The sequence below is a fragment of the Taudactylus pleione genome, unplaced genomic scaffold (genome assembly GCF_031769625.1).
Source record: "Taudactylus pleione unplaced genomic scaffold, aTauple2 ptg001508l, whole genome shotgun sequence".
NCBI classification, from domain to species: domain Eukaryota; kingdom Metazoa; phylum Chordata; class Amphibia; order Anura; family Myobatrachidae; genus Taudactylus; species Taudactylus pleione.
In genome coordinates this window covers 737,501-754,141 of record NW_028285906.1, presented here as the reverse complement: position 1 = coordinate 754,141, position 16,641 = coordinate 737,501, and the positions used below count along the sequence as shown (strand labels likewise).

At 46.4% G+C, this 16,641-nt stretch overlaps 1 protein-coding gene across 1 annotated transcript in view; it reads right to left on the bottom strand.

The window, feature by feature from the left end:
* Window positions 1-729: 729 nt before the first annotated feature.
* LOC148442445 (transmembrane protein 121) overlaps window positions 730-16,641 on the bottom strand; it is a 174,623-nt gene continuing 158,711 nt past the window's right edge. Inside the window, exon 4 of the mRNA XM_088463930.1 lies at window positions 730-3,243. Within this exon, the coding sequence (XP_088320056.1) occupies window positions 1,836-2,774 (939 nt within the window). The 5' untranslated portion in view covers window positions 2,775-3,243 and the 3' untranslated portion in view covers window positions 730-1,835. The remainder of the gene's footprint in view (window positions 3,244-16,641) is intronic.

Here is a 16,641-nt window from a genome sequence, read left to right as displayed (position 1 = left end):
GTTGAGTGGGGGCGGGGCCTCGGGTGGCCATTGTCAGGCTGCTGTAACAGGAAAATAAAATTCCTGTCTACAGCAGTACAGCAAATGCAATGGGTCTATTCTGATGGGCGGCCTTGAGCTGCAGCTCCACCCGCTCCATTGTTAATCCAGCCCTGTCTCACTCTGCACCAACCTCGATATGTAGAAATGTGAAGGCACATACCCTACTTGTGGCAAAATGATAGCCATGTTTGTATAGACCTGCCATCTCACACAGGCCTCTTCTTAATACGCAGTGTCCAATGCTATCTAATGTTGGGCGTCTGAGCGGTCGCCAGTACACGCCCACTGATGCTCTCGCAATATATACCCAGTGTGTTCCCAGTTTAAGTAATGGGAGGCAAATGGGATAGTGATATTTTGGTTACAGCCGGTGGCATAACTGCAGCAATATCAGACTATACTATGGGGAAAACATCTACCTTGTCTGGCAGCATTTTGTCTGATAATAATGCAGCAACTAGATTAGTAGCTACTGAAGAGATGATAAATAGGTAGTTCACACTGTGTGAGATGATGAGTAGTAACCAGTGTGTTATACCGCAGGTACTGGTAATAGATGGTGCACGCTTCTCCGGTGTACTCTAGTGATACAGTCCAGGCAGGGAAGACTGAGGCCTCTCCATCATGTTGCTCATGTCATTTATATTTAGACCTTTGGCTACATGGCTAAGCTTGTGCTCCCTATAATGAACAGCAGCCTATGTTAGCTATAGAGCAACACAACTAGTGTGGCGCTATAGCCATTCATGTGTTTCCAGCAGTGAGCAGCACCAGTGGTTCTCAGGTTGAGTACTTTGGTGGGCATGTTATTGTCCTAGCATGAAGCTGCATATGATGGCATGGGACTATAAATGACTGGCATGCTGCAAGACTGATATACTAGCGATAGTCTGTTATGCTGAATGGGGTTGTACCTGGTGAGTATTGGGACTGGGTAACTGTGGTGCCATCATGCTGCTGTGTTTAGCATGGATCAATAGGATTGTCCATAGTAGAATATTGTGGATGTGGGGTAGAATCTGCTATGGAATGGACAATTTATGATGTATAGGAGGAATTGTTTACCATTGGAAGCCAAGTATTTGTTTTCTCTCTAACACACACAGCCATAAATGGCTGCATTATATTTGTTCTAATTAAAAGTGGTATGTGCTAAGGTTTATGCATACACTGCACAGGAAACCAAATTCAAGATGGCAGGTCTGTTTTCTTGTCAACTAAAGTGATAATAATAATAGCATTTATTTTCTTTTTGTGATTTTGGTGTTTACTTGAGTTGGCTGAATGGTTCATACATGAACAATAACTAAAAATATCCAAATATCAGTCTGTGAACATTTCTGTATTTTATCACTGTATAATTATACTATAAGATGGGCTGCACCTGAGTTTAGGAGATCAAGGGACAGTACTTTTATTAAAATATTTTTTTTGTGCCTTGATTAAAATTCTTATTTTAAAATAATTCACTACAGACAGAGATGGGCAAATTATTAGTATACTTATAGTACATCGAATACATGGAATTTATTTTCATTCATACAACACTTTAGTGCAAAATATTATATAATTGTGTCTTTTTTATCCTTTATGATCTCACAGCAGATATTTTATGCCTAAAAAGATGTAGAGACATTCTGGAAAATGTACTTACATGGTAATGGACAACGCTAAGTAGAAATTTGCCCATCCCTTTTAGTCACAACTAGTGTTTGAAATATTGTATTTCTTTTGTAAATAAAGTCAATTCAAGAACAACAAGAAAAAGAAAAAAAGTAACAACCTTGACATCGTCATGTATCCATCATTTCCCTGGATGGAGACTGCTCGTGGTTGACTCCCTGTGTATTGTGAATTGTCTGGTTATGTGAAATGGAATTTTGTTGCAGTTCTAAAGCAATAGTGTTTTGTGGGAATTCCTTAACTTGTTTCTTGTATTCAAAGAAAGTGCAGACCTTAGTGGCTATTGCGATGATGTTCTTGCCGATGAAGATGGTGGAGACTCTACTGTCCTGAAATAAAACCATGTTCACAACTCGAATAAAAATTGTGACAATGTTGATAGTGACAAGACTTAGAACAGGGTAGAGCATCATCTTCTGTGGAGCAATATGTTCTCCTTGCATGCTGATTTCACTCAGAGAGACACAAGGTAGAATCAAAAGTAGGATGTAGCAATAGAAAAACATAAGACCCTCTGCCCATATGGGAAGTCCAGTCTTGTATGGCTCCCATAAATTAGCTTGAATATCCAAAATGTCCAGTAAATCGAGAGCAACCCAAAACAGCCGCCCTCTCAAATCTTCTTTTTTCCTGAATGTCCTTACATATTCCATGCTGTCTAGTGACACCAGGACCAAATATAATCCTGGAACGGAGATTGATAAAAGCAACGTCAATGCCTTTCTAGCTACGGTATCCACATTTTTTTTATCGGCTTTGTAATTTTGAAATATAAAATATAATTTAATTTCTAAAACGAATATGTATAGAAACCACAGAATCATTGCATATCCTCTTTTGGCAGTTTTGACTTCTGCTCCAACCCAGACAGCTACATAGCGCAGAACGATTAAAAAGCAGATGTCCCCAACCAACACTATAATGCACACTCCAATTTTCCTGGGGCCCTGGTTTTGCTCCACGAGGTAGGCGTCCATAAAGGCCATGCTGGTCATAATAACTATTGTAGTAAGACACACATGACGCTTGTCTGGAGGTGGAAGAACCATTTTTGGCCACTTTATAACAGGCTTTCATGAAGAATGCACAACTGCTATGCATTAAATACACGTCAATCCCTTATGGCTAAAAAACGATTGATGTATTTATTTCTGTGGTAAAACTCAGGTGGAGTCCAACATTTCAGTGAGTTTTATGGTTTCGGTTCCATTTACATATGGTAACTTTGTTCAGTTTTGCGTATGTGAATTTGCTGGAGCCCCGAAAGCTGGTACAACAGCACAGTATCAAAACAAGATGGATCGTTTTTAAACAATCCACAATCCTTGAGGAGGTGTAAAGAACCATATGAAATAAATAATACGATCTTGATTGGACTTTTTCAAGTCATTAAAGGCTTAGAAGTGACATGATAATTATCAGCAGGTTAAAATAAATTATGTTCTACTTGTACTTCAGAACTTGATACAAGACTTCAGTTCATATTTTCACATTTTCAGATTCTTGCTATTGCTCTCCCTGAAAAACACGACAAATATAACATAATTAGGTGTATAACATAAATGAAGTATCTATGTATGTATCAGTATGAGTATGGCTGCAAATTGAATAACAATATAAAATAATAATATAATGCTTAGGCAAGGAATTCAATTCAAAGCAACGTGCTGATGCCCGACACATATCGATCATATATGTACCACTGACATCGCATGTGACTTCTGATGCCGGTGTACACGATATGCCATTAGTAAGTACCAAAATTAACTAAGTAGGTTGCTGAGCTTTTTTTTATTAAGTTCATATTTGTCAACTACCTGCGTAGCATTGTACAGTGGGGGGCAGAGTCATGAAATTTGTGGCGCCATGCCCCAATTACCACCATCTCCTCCAGTGTGTCCCAGATGGGACATTTAGAAAGTAGGAAAGTCTCTACTAATGAACTTTCTTATAGGGTACTTCTTGCATTTACTCTGTACCACAGGGTCAGGCAGACTGAGTTCCTTTATCCAGCCCATTTGGTTCTAGAGTGCATTAGTCTCTCAATAAAGCTTAGGGTCTGTGACTCCCACACCATTCACCTTTCTCCTGTCCGGCCACTATACCCATTGGTCTTTGTTGAAAATGTTTTATTCAGGGCCGTTACTAGGGTGGTGCGACATGTGCCATGGCACAGGGCACCGCAGGTAAGGTGGCACTGCATGGGCCTGTCAATTTTCTGTTTATAATCATTCCCACTTGTAGTTTCCTTTTCGTTTATCCCCGGCATCTCTTGACCACCCCTATCTCCTCCCTGGCCACCTCCCCAAGCACCGTCAGTCTCATCTTCTTTTATTTAAGACACACATTTCACAATACTGTCATACCCTGGACATAAACCAATCACCTCTCACATGGCAGTCAGACACCTTACACATGGAGCTATCTGCCCCACATTTTCTGATGGCTATTCCCTGTCAAATATTGTACTTAAATATTTGTGGCCAATTTTGTGGTAATTACACAACAGGAGAACTAGCAAAACTATAACTACAGAAAACAAAAATTTAGAGCTGAAAAGGAAATTCTATTTGACCAGAAAAAAAATCCAAAAGTGAAAACAAGAAACCCTAATATTGCAGATGTTTTCCCTGCAAACAGGCTACTGTATATGCGCACGGCATCTATTCACAATTCACCAGCTGCTCTGCAGAGCAGCGGTGTTCAAGTGCTCCCACAAATTCTCTCCAATCTGAGGGACACTGCAGCCCACCCCAAAAAGTAGAAACTCTGCTGCAAACCAGGAAAACCCCCCAAAAGTGTAGACACTTGTTCTCAGGCACGAGTCTGCGAGTCCTCAGTGAGTTCCACCCACAAACTCCTCCATGTCCTGTAATCCAGCTCAGCAAACCACCACACGGATGAGAACAATAAAGTGGCAATACCTTCAAACATATATTATTTTAACCATATTTACATAATCTAATATACGAGGTATGTCTATTAAATAACGAAACTGATTCAATTTCAAATTGACATATTGTTCAACTTTTAAACTTAGCATTTTTTCAGCACTACAGAAAACATAACCAAATTAAATGGCGACTCACAATCAACTGAACGTCATAGAGTGTTGCTGCTTGTCATGCAGGTCCAGACAAGTTCAAGGTTACTACGTGTGCAGTTAGAACCGGTTCTGACTGCTTTGTTTACTAGGTGGAATCACAGTCTCGTTATTTTATAGACATACCGCGTAGCAATAATAGTACATATGTGTTATTAGCATATTCAGAAAAACATACATTGGTATATAGGGCATTAGTGGGGGTGACATTAGCAACGGGATGTAGTTAACATACCTACACCCGGCATCCCGGATGATGAAATTCCAGCGCCAGAATGCCACTAACCGGCCAGAAGACCAGTGCTGGAATACCGACAGTAGTGGACATCCCAACAGTCGGGATGCCGATGGTAAGTATAGCGGGGCTTGTTAGGTTACTTACCGTACCCTTGTCGGGATCCTGAACATCAGGATGCTGCTGTCGGTATATTAACAGCTGGCATCCCAAGTGCTGGGATTTTATACCGATTCCTTAACAACACACCAATGCAGTCGCTCACTCTTCCATGCTGTAACGTGTCTCTGCCACTGGGGCTCATACTGTAGTAGTGTGCTTTAGTTTATATTTCACATCGGAAGGTTAGTTTGGAAAGAGATGGGAGGGATGGAGAAAAGACTAAGGTGTGTGTAGCAAACAAATGTGCACTTGTAAGGTACACACGTGTCGATATAAAGTTCTTGGTATGATCGATGAATGATATATCTCGAGTGCACTGGCGGGTGTGTACACCCGATATGTCCCTGCAGCACAGCCAATGCCGATATATGTGAAATATATTGGTGCATCTGCATGTTGTGTGTGTTCGGGTGACCCGCCAACCTCCCATACAGTTGCTGCATGAACCGCCGACACTGACATCTCAACTGGGCGGGCAAATTTAAATGCCCACCCAGTTGTGACGTCAGCCAGACATATCGAGCGGCCAATTGGTAAGTGTGTATTGGCTTAGCAATCAGCCGCTCTAACAGCGTATCGGTCTGCTGACCAATCCGTCATCTCAGTGTGTATCCAGCATAACGAATGTGGGTTTATTTATTGAAACTGCTAATGAGCTGGGCACACTGTACACTACTTGTCACCAGTCAGAACTAAATAATAAGATGTTGGTTGCAAAGAGAGGCATGAACAACAAGCCACATCACTGGATTTATATTCACTCTAAACTGATACATGTACCCTTGGATCTAGTGAAAACAAGCATATTTATGCGTTTATGCAACCTTTGCACATTTCCATTAACAGCCCTCTGTGAACACCCTGTTATGCCCCTCTAGCTGCAAGTGAGCTGTGACTGAGTTGGGCGTGACTCTGCATCTTCCATACCTGCGTACATCCAGCTCCTGAACATGAGCAGTGTAAAAAACACAAAATGTCTGCAAAACCGACTTGTGTTCAGGTCTGCATCAGCCCCAGAGTGACATACTGTTCCAATGTAGCAGCAATGGGATATGTGTAGATAAAACTTTACTGTACTATATTAATTATTATTAAACTTTATTTGAACGGCGCCACATGAGGTCCACAGCGCACACTGAAGGGATATAAAAAGACATTCATACAATAAGACAGCACACAGTAGTACACTACAGTAAGACAACTAACAAATAACACTACAACTCTCAGCACAGCTATGGAGGCAGGGGGAGCAAGGGAATATTTAAGCACATGTTGAAACATACCTACTAGAGTGGGTGCAACAAATAGGTTTAGAGTCGCTGTAGGTGGTGTGAAAACAGTGGAGTGGAGTACAAGGACAGAGAGATAAGGAGGTGGTGCAGAGTAGGGCTAGTATGCAAGAAACATTGGTTGTTGGAACACAAGGGAGAAGGGCCCTGCTCAAAGGAGCTTACAATCTAAAGGAAAAGGGGGACAGATAGATAACACAAGGAGTGAGCCAATGAGAGGGGAGCTGGTGCAAGGAAGCTAGAGATGGAGAGTTCGAGGAGGAAGGGGAGTGAGGTAGGGTCGAGGTGGAGGAAGGATATGTTTTCCTGAACCGGTCGGTTTTCAGCGCTGAGTTGAAACTATGCAGGCTGGGAGATAGCCTGAGAGAATAAGGGAGATTGTTCCAGTGGTGGGGGGCAGCATGGGAGATATCTTGGATTTGGGAGTGAGATGTGGTAACTAGTTTGGAGGAAAGGTCACTGTTATTGGGCGACCGGAATTGGCGGGAGGGAGTATATAAGGAGATGAGGTTTGAGATGTAGAGAGCAGTGGAGTTGGAGAGGGCCTTATATGTGAGGGTGAGGCGTTCGAAGAGGGTTCTCTAGGGAAGGGGAACCAGTGCAGGACTTGGCAGAGAGGGGAGGCAGATGTGGAGTGGCATGAGAGAAAGATGAATACAGCTGCAGAGAGATGGGAGTGAGTGAGGCCAGTTAGGAGAAGGTTGCAGTAGTCAACATAAGAAATGTATGGATAATAGTTTTGGTGGCATCCTGAGAAAGGAAGTGTCTGATGCGAGCAATGTTGCAAAGCTGGAAGTGACAGCATTGGGCAAGGGATTGAATGTGGGCGAAGCAGAGGAAGGAATCAAGAATGTCCCCCAGGCAGTGGAGTTGGGGAACTGAGGAGATAGTTCTGTCATCTCCACTGTAGACGGTAAAAATCAGTCAACACTAGGACTTCTGAGGGTAATATCAGTTGGTCTCCTTTCCGATTCCTATTCTGTGTTCTTAACCTGTAGCATGTCCTTTATCAAACAGCTTCACTTAGTGTATGAGTTCATGTTTGGGCTTTGACAGAGATGGGTTGGACTGTCCATGGAGATCTGAACAGGGGGTACAGTGTCAGACACTATATGGTTTTTATTTTTGTAACAATATTTGTGTAGTAAATAAAGGGTTACAGCAGAGATGAGTGGCATGTGAAAAAGCAATCTATGACCCAGCGGCATATTAAGAGAGGAAGAGGCACATGTTCCTACCCCGTCCGGGGCCCCCTTCTCTCTCCTCGGCGGACGGCAGCAGACTGACGTTTCTGAGCGTCGACCGCAGCATGCACAAAATGCGGTGCCCATTTTCCGGTGTTTTGTGCAGGGCGGACACACCCGGCACGGGACCTCGGAGAGGTAAGTATTAGATAATATGGGTGCAGGGTGTGCTTTGCGGGCACCGTACACCCTGCACCCATTATAGAGATGCCCCTGCTATGACCTACTGTACATTCACTAACTGGATTTTCACTCTTGCGGAACATGAGGTGAGATGTGTTTATGACTCCTTGCTGTGCTCTGTATCTCCTGTTTAAGCTTCCTCAGGATACATATATTGGAGATATCTGCTGCACTTCCCCTTTTATATTGGAGATATCTGCTGCACTTCCCCTTTTATATTGGAGATAACTGCTGCACTTCCCCTTTTATATTGGAGATATCTGCTGCACTTCCCCTTTTCCGATTGCGAAAACAGCCCCTAAACTGTGAAATTTATCAGCTTAGCCCAAGTAGAGAACACAGGACCTCATTCAGACCCGGTCGCAAGCGCTGAGCACTCGCAACCGGGTCGATGTTTTGGTCCTATGCACGTGCAGCGACCTCACAGCGCGTGCGCAACCCTGGAGTGAGAAAGAAACTCTCTCGCTCCAGAGCTCACTACAAATCGATGTTGATCGTCAGCTCGGCCCGTTTTGCAGGTGGGGCGGGGGGTGGTTTCTCAAATGGAGGCGTTCCTTAAGGAACACCTACCGTTTTGTGGGCAGCCGCACTGACATCAGCAGTGATGTCAGTGGGGAGTTTCCTGCTCGATCAGAGCAGGAAGCTCCCTGGGGCTTGCGGTTGCCGAGACCCAACCTTAGGGTCTCGTCGCAAGCCCTGATGGTCGCGATGGTCTTGACCATCGCGACCATCACCCTGGTCGGTCACTATGCTGTGGGTGGTAACCCACAGCTTAGCTAGCGACCAGGAGGCCGCACTCAAAAATAGAAGCGGCCGCCCTCATTCAGAACGAGCGCTTCTTGCGAGCGTCTCTGAATGAGGGCCACAGTTTTTAAATGGCATAAACCAGGGGTAGTCAACTCTGGTCCTTGAGAGCTATAAAACAGTGCATGTTTTCCAGGCCTCCTCAGAGAATCACAAGTGAAACAATTAGCTCCACCTGTGATTTTCAAATGTGTTAGTGAGTAATTAATACACCTGTGCACCAGCTAGGTGGTCTGGAAAACGTGAACTGTTAGTAGCTTTCGAGGACCAATGTTGGCTGTCCCTGGTGTAAACCACTGCAGCCTATGGGCTACATTACGCACAGTTTCCAAGGTACTGTCGCACACGTGCAGCCTGATGACCGTGCATGCACAGTAACATGGCCAGGGCACCTACCCGGAAGTATAGTGATCGCTTTAGCGTTCATTTTACTTCTTACACATTGCTGGGATGTGCTTCTATCAGAGCCCTTGCCCCTGCATGTGAATATTGTTAGATGCTGGTAATACTCACTTTCTTACTGCCGCAATTTGTGGCAATAAGAAATGATTATTATTTGGATCAAGTCCCTATAATTAGTAAATATTCCACAAAGAGTTGGATCTTTAAAAACGTTATGTCAATCAGAATCTAGAAGGCACTGAATACTGTGTTTAGTGGCGTTTATTCAGGCAGAGGTCATGTAGAAGTAACCGTAAAATTACTCATTTTTAATAGTGAGATTAGAGAGAAAGTCCGAGGTCAATAATTATGAGTGAGTAGCATCGGACTGGCCAATGAAATCCTCTCTATTTGGGCCCTTCTTCCCACACATTCCCTCTTTAATGACAAGCAGAGAGGATATACAGAGCGGTACAGGAGAGGCAGCTCTTTAACTCAACTCTACCAAGTTCATTAAAGAGGCAGCTCTGCTGGGATGCTGTTATCAGGGCCGTTTGTATGGGTGGGTGAGCCATGCAATTGCATGGGGTGCTCCGGCTGACACTTAACTTCATTGCACTGGCACCGTCCGTGGCTGGCGCAATAAAGGGCTATCAGCCTAGGCCAGGGGTGCCCTGGAGAGGGGGACCCTGATGCTGCGGCTGGGGGGCCCGGTGAAAGGGCTCACCTGGCTGTGGCATCAGCCCCCCCCCCGCTAGAAAGGGTTGAGTGCTTTTTTTAATTATAGGGGGACCCCTACATAATTTTTTCCCTTTAATTAAAACCAGGACTGGCCCTGTAGCTATGTGCTGGTACCTAATTTACGGTGGAACCTTACACGTTTTGTTCCCCATAATTTTAGATACCAGGACAGGCTGGCAAGTCCGGGGCTGGTTAGCCTTTTGGGGGGGAACCTCATGTCATTTTTTTTTTAAATTAACCCTTAGAATACACTTGCCATTCAGAAACATACACAAATCACATTGATTTGTGTATGTTGGATGGCAACTCGCAGCTCTGGAGGTGGTGCATTTAAAACTCCTATTGAGTCCCCGATTTGAGTGTAAAATGCCCGACTTTAGCAAAATAAATAATGGTAAATTCCTGATGGTGATATCATTTCTATTGTTCAAAACGGCCGAATTTGCGGCATTGAAAATGTGACAATGTGCTCACACAGGACCACACGCAGCCAATGCCCCTCGCCAAACACCAGCACCACTTCCAGAGACCCCCCTCCACAACGACCTCACAGGTAATACCCGGTGGGTACCATGCCGAGAAACCCTGGCCGTGACACCAACCAGGTGGTTATACTCACTAGGAGTCCTGTTGGAATATTTCTTTCAACGGCAGAGAAGTTTAAACAGAGTGTCTTTTTGCTGCATGCAGTGTGGAGCATTAAATGTGGGAATTGTAATGCGTTTCCCCACCTCTCTATGGGGTAAATTTACTAAAGTGAGAATTTTTGGAAGTGAGTTTAAAGCCGGCCATACATGGTGCGAGATCCTAATGTTCAAATGTCTTGTACAACTTCCCTTGAAATTCTCTATACGATTTGTCAAATGGTGTACACGATTGTACATACGAACATACGATACCGATATGCATATGTATTACATACTACACGATATGTCGAAATCTTACCACTTTTCCATAAGATCTACGATGCAGAAATACAACGGCGGGGACGCACAGTCATTGTAATCATACAAATACCGCACACGATTGGTCGATACAATTTGTCTAAATCGGCCATATCGTGCAAAAACTCGCACCTTGTATGGGCCGCATTAGAAGAAATGTTGCCCATAGCAGCCAATCAGATTCTAGCTATTATCTTCTAGAACAGGGGTCTTCAACCTTGGCCCTCCAGCTGCTGTGGAACTACACGTCCCACCATGCACTGCCATAGTTTTAGCATGCTGTTATATCAAAAAGGTGGCAGGGCATGCTGGGATGTGTAGTTCCACAGCAGCTGGAGGGCCAAGGTTGAAGACCCCTGTTCTAGAAGGTGCTAGTTAAATGTTAAGTAGAATCTGCAGAGGGGTCCCTACCTTCTCATGCACCCGGCGTGGGTAGCTAAGAAGTGTGCGCGGCAACGCCGTGTGCCGGGAAATAGGAGGCGTATCCTTGTTACAAGGGACATGGCCTCGTGGGTGGGGGCGAGGCCATGCATCTGAACCCTGGTTTTATTTTCTCCGGGGGATCCCAGAGGTGCGAGCTGCCATTGGGGACCAGTGTACTAGTAGTGCCGGCTCCCTTACTGTGACAGGAGCCAAGTGCTGCACGTAATTATAGAGTGCAGCACCCGGCTCCTGTCACTGAGGGGGAGTCTGCACTTTGGTGTCTGCCTTCGGCGGGTGACACCTGGGTGTGGCCCGCACCCCCTGCACCCCCAGTGATGCTACTGAGAATCTGATTGGTTGCTATGGGCAACATGTATACTAAAACTCTCTTCTAAAACCTCTCGCTTTAGTAAATTTACCTCTGAGTCTCAGCGTGTTTCTCAGACGGAATCGGTATGATTTACCGCCGGACGCATCCCGGCAGCAGTGGAAATTCCGATCGTCCTCAGGTAAGTATTAGCTAACCTATTCCACAACCTAACCCCAACACTCCCTTAGGGGTGCCTTACCCTAACCTCACCCCCCCAGTACCTAACCCTAATCCCACAACTAAGTGCCTAAACCTAACCTCCCGGGGGGGTGCCTCCCCGGGAACTCTAAACCTAACACTCCCCCCCCGGGGGGTGGGTGGGGGGGACACTGGTGCTTTAAAAAAAAAAAAAGTGGTCCCGGCTGCAGTGGGGCTGGCGGGCCCCTTGATGCTTCGGGCCCTTGGGCAATTGCCCAAAAGGCCCAATGGTAGAGACGGCCCTGAGAAGAGCCCCATAGTTAGCCACACTTATCTCTATACACTAGGAAACAATGAATAGTCAGACATTGGTGCAAGCAAGCAAACTTGGGGCCTGATTCAGACCCACTCGCCGCTCGCAAGTGGGTCGATGGTGTGCACTGCGCATGCGCACGACGGAGGGAGCTCCCTCGTGCGCATGCTCGATACGCGACGAGCGAAGGACTTTTCTTCGCTCGTTGTGTCTGATCAAAGGGGGCGTGCTGTCGATGTTGATTGACAGCACGCCCCCTTTGGTGGGCGTGCCGGGGGCGTGCCTCCCAGACGGGGGCGTTCCAAAGGGAACGCCTACCGTCAGAAGCCGGCCCCACTGACATCACTAGTGATGTCAGTGGGAGTGATTTTGGCTCTGATGGAGCCAAAATCACTCCGGGCCTTGCGGTTGAGAAACTCAGGCTTCGGCTCGCAGTGGCGATGGTCGCGATGGTCAAGACCATCGCGACCATCATCCTGCACGCTCGTATATGTTGTGGGTGGTAACCCATAGCTATACGAGCGTCCAGGAGGACGCTCCATAATTATGGAGGTGGGCCCTGATTCAGAGCGAGCGCTCTGGTCAGAGCGTCCGGCTCTGAATCAGGGCCTTGATGAGATAGACAGAAATGATTCCATTGTCGTGCTGCTGCTATCTTTTTTAAGGATGGGTTACAGTGGTACATAGTGAAATTAATTAGGGATTACATCATGAGATTCAGACATAGCTTTCTATGCCTAGTTAATCATACAAAGTTTGTCATACAAGTGTTGAAGTCTTTTGGGGTTTAAGGTGAAGAAGCAAAAATGTGCCAGCCATACCAACCCACACAATTAAGTCCTGTGGAGTGTGTTCCCAGGCAACGTAATTGGTGACATTTAAAGATATGTAAATTCAACAAGAAATCTTTTTATTTTGCACTTCCAGAAAGCAGATCAACAGAGCCGCTTCTAGACACACCTGCAACTGCTGAGAGTAATCTTTGAATTACTGCCAGCAGTGGCGGGCTGGGCCGGGGGCAGGGTGCCATGTGCCCCCCGGGCCGCAGCGTCATGCGGGCCACTGGCCGCGGGCAGTCTGTGTCTCTGTGGCACAGACTGCACCGCGTGTGTAGCGCTGACTGGACGGAGTTCAGTCATCGCTACACTGACTAACACACAGCCGCCGGCTCCGGCAGCTGTGTGTTTGTTTTGATCAGCAGCCAATAAGAGTCTGACAGACTCTCATTAGCTGCTGCTGCGCCCACTGCAGGGGTCGCTCCATCTTCCGGCTCCCGCAGTGGGTAATGGGAGAGGCGTCATGACATCATGACGTCTCTCCCATAATGCAGAGTGGCCCGGAAGGATAAACGGAGGAGCGGATGGAAGCGGCAGGAGCGGGGATTCAGGTAAGTGAGGTTTTTTTATTTTTTTTATTATGTGTGTCTACTGGGGGGGGGCTGGCACTACAAGGGGGAGACCACTACTGGGGGCACTACAAGGGGGGGATTACTACTACTACTGGGGTCTACTACTACTGGGGGCACTACAAAGGGGGGACTACTACTACTGGGGGCACTACAAAGGGGGGACTACTACTACTGGAGGCACTACAAGGAGGGCACTACTACTACTGGGGGCACTACAAGGGGGGGACTACAAGGGGGGGACTACTACTACTGGGGGCACTACAAGGGGGGCTACTACTACTGGGGGCACTACAAGGGGGGACTACTACTACTGGGGGCACTTCAAGGGGGACTACTACTAGGGGCACTACAAGAGGGACTACAAGGGGAGGGGACTACTACTAGGGGCACTGCATAAGGGGGAAGGGACTACTACTAGGGGCACTACATAGGGGGGAGGGGACTACCACTGGGGGCACTGCATCAAGGGACCACTGCTGGGGGCTCTATATAAAGGGCAATACTGGGGGTACTGCATAGGGGGGAGACTACAACTGGGGCCACTATTTAAGGTGCATTGCATAAGGGTTATCACTATTGGTGGCACTGCATGCGCTGTGGCTGCTACTGGGGGCTCTATATAAGGGGCTTACTACTATTGGGGGCACTATATAAGAGGCTTACTACTGGGGGCACAAGGGGCACTGCACAGGGGGACCTCTACTCGGGGCACTGTATCAGGGGCACTGCATAGGGGGGATCACTACTGGAGGCACTACTGGAGGCCTGCATAAGGTGGTCCTCTCCTGGGGCACAGGGGGGCACTGCATATGGGCACTACGACAGGGGGCCGCCCCATATCTTTATTTTTACTTTACATTACTCCCATATGGACCCACCTCCTCCCTGGAACACTTGGGGGGGGGCGCTGTAGCACGCACGTTCTTCGGGCACCCTGGCTACACGCTACTCTTCTGCCAGGGCCGCCTGCAAGCAGTTGCCCCCCAGGCTAAAAGTTCCCAGCCGGCCCCTGACTGCCAGGCTCTCTCAGAACTCCTCTTTAATGGGCATTGTTGTTTGTCTGCTGAGAGACATGAACTCTACCATCTCTCCATCCTTGCAGAGTAACCACAGATACACTTGGCTTGAGAAAACCATACTGGCGGGGATGGGGGGATAAGAAGGTATCCACATTTACACTTATTCACTTTAATGAAAATGGTTGTATAGTGAAATTACTTTTCATGATCAGGCATCAGCATACCTCAAACTGTACAGACTTATGCTGGGCATACATTGTGAGGTAAAATGTCTTATAAGACCAACACTAAGGACATTTTCCTTAAATAACATTATTTTAGTATTCATGATGACACTTAGCACAGGAGATATCACTGATATCTCCTTGCTAAGTTCCCCTGCGTTAATTTCCACACGCCCCATACATTAGTATGGGGATATGGAAATCAGCTGTGTGGTCTAAACATACCACAAGCTGATTACTGTAAAAAAAAGAAAAAAAACTTGTCAAAATTTTTTTTTTACTTACCTGACTCCAGGGACCGGTGATCGGGTCTCTGGTGATGTCTCCCCTCCGGTCAGCTGGTCTCCCATAGTGCACTGTGGCACGGTCATCAGGTAATCGGGTCCCAGTGCAGTATGGGATATCACATGACCGGACGTATGGAGGACATCACCAGAGGCCTGGATCATGCAGGTAAGTGCTATTAAGGAAGGGGGGGGGTCGCGGGGGGTCTGCGATTGTGGGGGCGGGCTTAGCACCAGGGGGCGGGGCTTAGGGCTGGGGGGGTAGCAGCGGTGGCCCGTCGGCGCATACGCGGGCACTTTGTCACAGTATTTTTTGCGAAAATACAGTGACTAGTGTACAGATGGGATTCGCAAGGACAGAGCTTTATCGCAAGCTCTGTCCCTGCAAGGGATTTGTCACCCACAGTTATGCGAGCGGCCAGGAGGACATTCTAAAAAAGAAAATAGCCCGGCCCTGATTCAGAGCGAGCAGTACGCTCGCAAGTGGGTCGATGTTCCCCACTGCGCATACGCACGACGGAGGGAGCTCCGTCGTGCGCATGCACGAGACCCGGACTGCGACAGCCAAGCTGTCGCTCCGGGTCTCTCACCAAAGGGGGCGTGCCGTCTGAAGGCGGCCCCACAGTTATACGAGCGTCCAGGAGGACGATCCATTTTAATGGAGGAGAGCCCTGATTCAGAGCGAACGATCTGGTGAGAGCGTCCCGCTCTGAATCAGGCCCTTAGTGTGCTAAAGTCCATTCAGTCTTGTATATCCTTTTCTCTATCAGGGAATCTTCATCAATCGTAATTATTCTGTATAATTCTCTCATCCGTTCCCACACACAGCACATAGGGGAAAAAGATAACATCGGATATAGTGAAGTACTGTTTTATTCCATACAAAATGATCAAAATATATATATCCACCCTATATGGGGTTATCCTCCGTACCAAAAGAAAAGGTGTAATCAGTACACCAGCATGCATGTATAAACAGATTTCACACCAGATTAAACCTGTGGCTGAGCACACCAGTGCAGATGATTCCCTAGATGTTCTCCTCTGGACTAGGTACAGCTCCCAACTTCCACCAACATGTTTTGACTCCTAAAGTCTTTTTCAAGGTGCATAGGAGGATTTCTTAGTTTTGTTTTTTTTATTTTTACATTTGTAAAAATCGCAAAAAAACCTTTTTACACGTTGTCATTATGGGGTATTGTGTGTAGAATTTTGAGGACAAAAATGAATTTATCCCATTTTGGAATAAGGCTGTAATATAACAAAATATGGAAAAGTGAAGCGCTGTGAATACTTTCCAGATGCACTGTATACTGTATGTGTAGCCATCGCCATGGTTGGAACTACAGGATTGCCTTTAATACAGTATGGCTACCATTCACATGCTGAAACCGTGTTATCATTATGGGAGATAATAAGCTAGGTGGCACTATTTTGCACCTTGCAGGCCAGGGAGTCCAGGAACCTCCCCACCGGATAAAAAGGGTGTGTGACCAAAACTAATTGGAGGAGAAGCCTAAAGGAAGCTGCAGAGAACTGAAGAGACAGCTAACTGAGTGGCTGTGGAGCAGCTTGAAAAGCTTAATGGAACTGAGTAGAGGATAAGAGAGCAGATGATGAGGCCGGTGTTTGACTTGACTGTGTAAGAGTG